The sequence below is a fragment of the Pararge aegeria genome, chromosome 10 (assembly GCF_905163445.1).
Source record: "Pararge aegeria chromosome 10, ilParAegt1.1, whole genome shotgun sequence".
Classification (NCBI taxonomy): domain Eukaryota; kingdom Metazoa; phylum Arthropoda; class Insecta; order Lepidoptera; family Nymphalidae; genus Pararge; species Pararge aegeria.
Genome location: NC_053189.1, coordinates 12,328,248 through 12,331,163, shown reverse-complemented (window position 1 = coordinate 12,331,163; position 2,916 = coordinate 12,328,248). Strand labels below are relative to the sequence as shown.

The window sequence follows — 2,916 nt, the reverse complement described above, 5'->3', positions numbered from 1 at the left end:
TAGGTACCTAGGTACGGACCAAGTTTGACGCAATAGGATTTAGGTTATATTCTGTGTTTATAACACCGAATAATATATGGTCTGTATCAGGAAACAAAAACGTTCGGAACATGTTATTTATCGAACTTCATATGTGGAGGTACTTACTTGAACATCCTTTAAAGAAATAGAAAGAAACCTAAGTTGGATGCGCTCTGTACCTAGGACATTGAAACTTAACAACTAACTTAGCTTAGTGACCATCTTGCGTAGTACTCCTTACTGTGTGGTGACGTTAGATCAGAATATAGGTGTCACCACCCCTCCTCTTTCCGCGTGTGCCGTACGAGGTATTATGAAAATTAAGCTTAATTTGGTATGGGTATTCCGCGAAAAGCAGGAGAACATATATGGTGTAATTTATAATTCCTTCAATCCTTAATCCACACCAAACAGATCTTCGGCAATGCACTATCTACGCACGTTTCGCTCCGAAACCGGAGCATCCTAAGGAGATGTTGATTTACAATGAATAATTGTTAAGTACAGATTCTCCTGCTTTTCGCGGAGTATAGCAAATTAGTATATCATTGAATTCAGCAAAGTAACGCCTGCTTCTATCCAATATGTCGTACGAGGTGATTAAGGAAATATAACGGAGAACGGGTCGCGGGGTCCTCAGTGCTACTTCTACCATCTACTGCGATTACCAAACCGTTAACCCAGCGCGAAGATTATGGACTTACCCTCGTTGGGAGAGGCCTTTAGTCCAGCAGTGGACTATTATAAGCTTTTGATGATGATACCTACTTATCTCTTTTTTAACTTACTCAACATTAAGACGATCATTCTACATGCCTGCATGTGTGTGGGTAATTTCCTCATCTGCTATATCTAAATATAGCCAAATAGCAAATCCTAAGATTTGGAGATTACTCCATTGTTCCACATTTAAATGGCTGCGTAGGTAGGTGGTTGAAAATTTCGGAAAACATTTAGGTACGTAGGTATATTCAATTTCATTACCGCCTCTCCAAATTAGCATTTAAAATGGAAGCTCACGTAGATACAAATAATGCCTACGTAAATACGTTCTATAGCTAAGCAAAGAGCCGGCCGAATATCGTTATTTTAATACCCTTATCAAAAAACAAGGCACATTACAAAATGGCCGCATTTTCATGAGTTTGCGCGGGAAAAGCCTGGAAAATTATAACAAAAGGCATCTAACGCTATCTTTGTAATTATAGTAAATCACCTTGCTACAGGCGAGATAAGACCGTTTTCCATCCACCTTCAAAAGTCGTATAAGTCCGTTTCACAGAGCGACTTATTACCTTCCGGTTCTGTTCGATGGAATTTCCTTTAACACCTAACCAAAATGACATATAAAAATAAATCGTTTAAAGAGAAACAAACCCTAATGTTATGTATATAATTTCGTATTTGCTTTGGCATTATTGCAGATGTTTGCCTCTTCAATGCGGGAGTACAAATTCGTTCGATGAACGGACCCTCGCTGGTACAATAATCTCGAAAAGTCTTAATGTAGAAAATAGGTATCAGATAAGTAAAATACACGTTATAGCAAACAATAGAAGTTTCACGGGCCATTGTTCTTGTGTGCATTTTTAGGAAGTAGAATATAAAGTGAAAAGATCTTATAGGTTACGTTAGTACAAAATTGATATCTGATATTTAGTTTACCAAAAAACATGAATAAAGGTAGGTAGATAGGGCATACTAGAGGTACGAAAGTCATCTAAATCGAATGTGTATAGCAGCGTCTATCTACTTTTGCTTTTTCCATACGCGAGTTATAATAATATTACCGATGTTAAAATTGTCAAGACACCTATTTTTTTTTTCTGATTCATCATTCTCCTGGCGCTTTCCCTATTTGGGGTCGGCCCTCCTGATACTTGTCCGCCATTTAATACGGTCTTGTGTCATTTCTGGTGTTAGGCCCGGAGTTTTCATGCCATTGAAAACGGTTCTAGTCCAGGTGATAAGTGGGCGACCTCTACCTCTTTTGCCTTCATCTATAACCATTACTCGCTGTGTCGTGTAGCTTTTGTCTCTACGCATTATATGCCCGTAACAGCGTAATCGGCCCTCCTGCATCTTATGCTGTATTTCCACCCAGCGCAACATCTTCATTTCAGTAACATGTATTTTCTGTTCGTCGCTCTTCCTCATTCCCGAGCATTCGGACCCATAGAGCAGAGGTGATCGTGCAGCTTCGTATTTTATTTTTCTGATAAAAATTGTTATTATGCAATTGAAAAAAAAAATTTTTTAAGATGATAGTTGTAATATGGACATAGTAAATGGCCCATCTACATTCACAGCCATCGCCTATAAACAAGACATGCAAGGAACTCTGCCAGTAATATGCTGCCATGTGTCCATCACCTGAGGCGTAGGTGACAAGCCTAATGTGCTTGTAATCACACCGGGACGCACAGCATTGCAACAATGCTGCTTTGAGGCAGAAATAGGTATAGCGGTAGTACTTCCCCGAACAAGCTCTGTCTCAGAAAGCTTTACTACCAATATATCTTGTCTCTTAGACAATTAACTAATTAGAACATTAAACCGTTGTAGAGAAAACTGAAATGAAATTTTCTTATTAACTGTCCATCGTTTCTTTATATTTCGGTGGTGCACCAAAATACCACACATTCAAAGAACACCTGTATAACGTACTCACCCCACTCACACATTGACAGACAGATCCAGTTTAACAAGACCCTCCCTTCTCCCTTGTTTATATTGTTTTGCAGAGAGCTAAAGGGCTGATGGCCTACGCTTCGGAGATCTAGAAAGCTTGGTAAAGTCGCGGTACAGTGAAGATTTTCTGCTCTGTTTACTTGATTCTCTTTACTCTCTTATAAATTTGGTTACGCAACGTTTAATTTTAAGTAAGTTATAACG

General features: G+C 38.9%; 1 protein-coding gene across 1 annotated transcript; it reads right to left on the bottom strand.

The window, feature by feature from the left end:
- Nucleotides 1-1,875: 1,875 nt before the first annotated feature.
- On the bottom strand, nucleotides 1,876-2,178 carry LOC120627051. Its single transcript, XM_039894890.1, has one exon. It carries the CDS (start codon nucleotides 2,176-2,178, stop codon nucleotides 1,876-1,878), a length of 303 nt encoding a protein of 100 aa, XP_039750824.1.
- Nucleotides 2,179-2,916: the final 738 nt, after the last annotated feature.

What these genes read in the sequence shown, in the direction of transcription:
- LOC120627051 (XM_039894890.1), bottom strand. Translation starts at nt 2,178, where the DNA reads ATGAGGAAGAGCGACGAACAGAAAATACATGTTACTGAAATGAAGATG.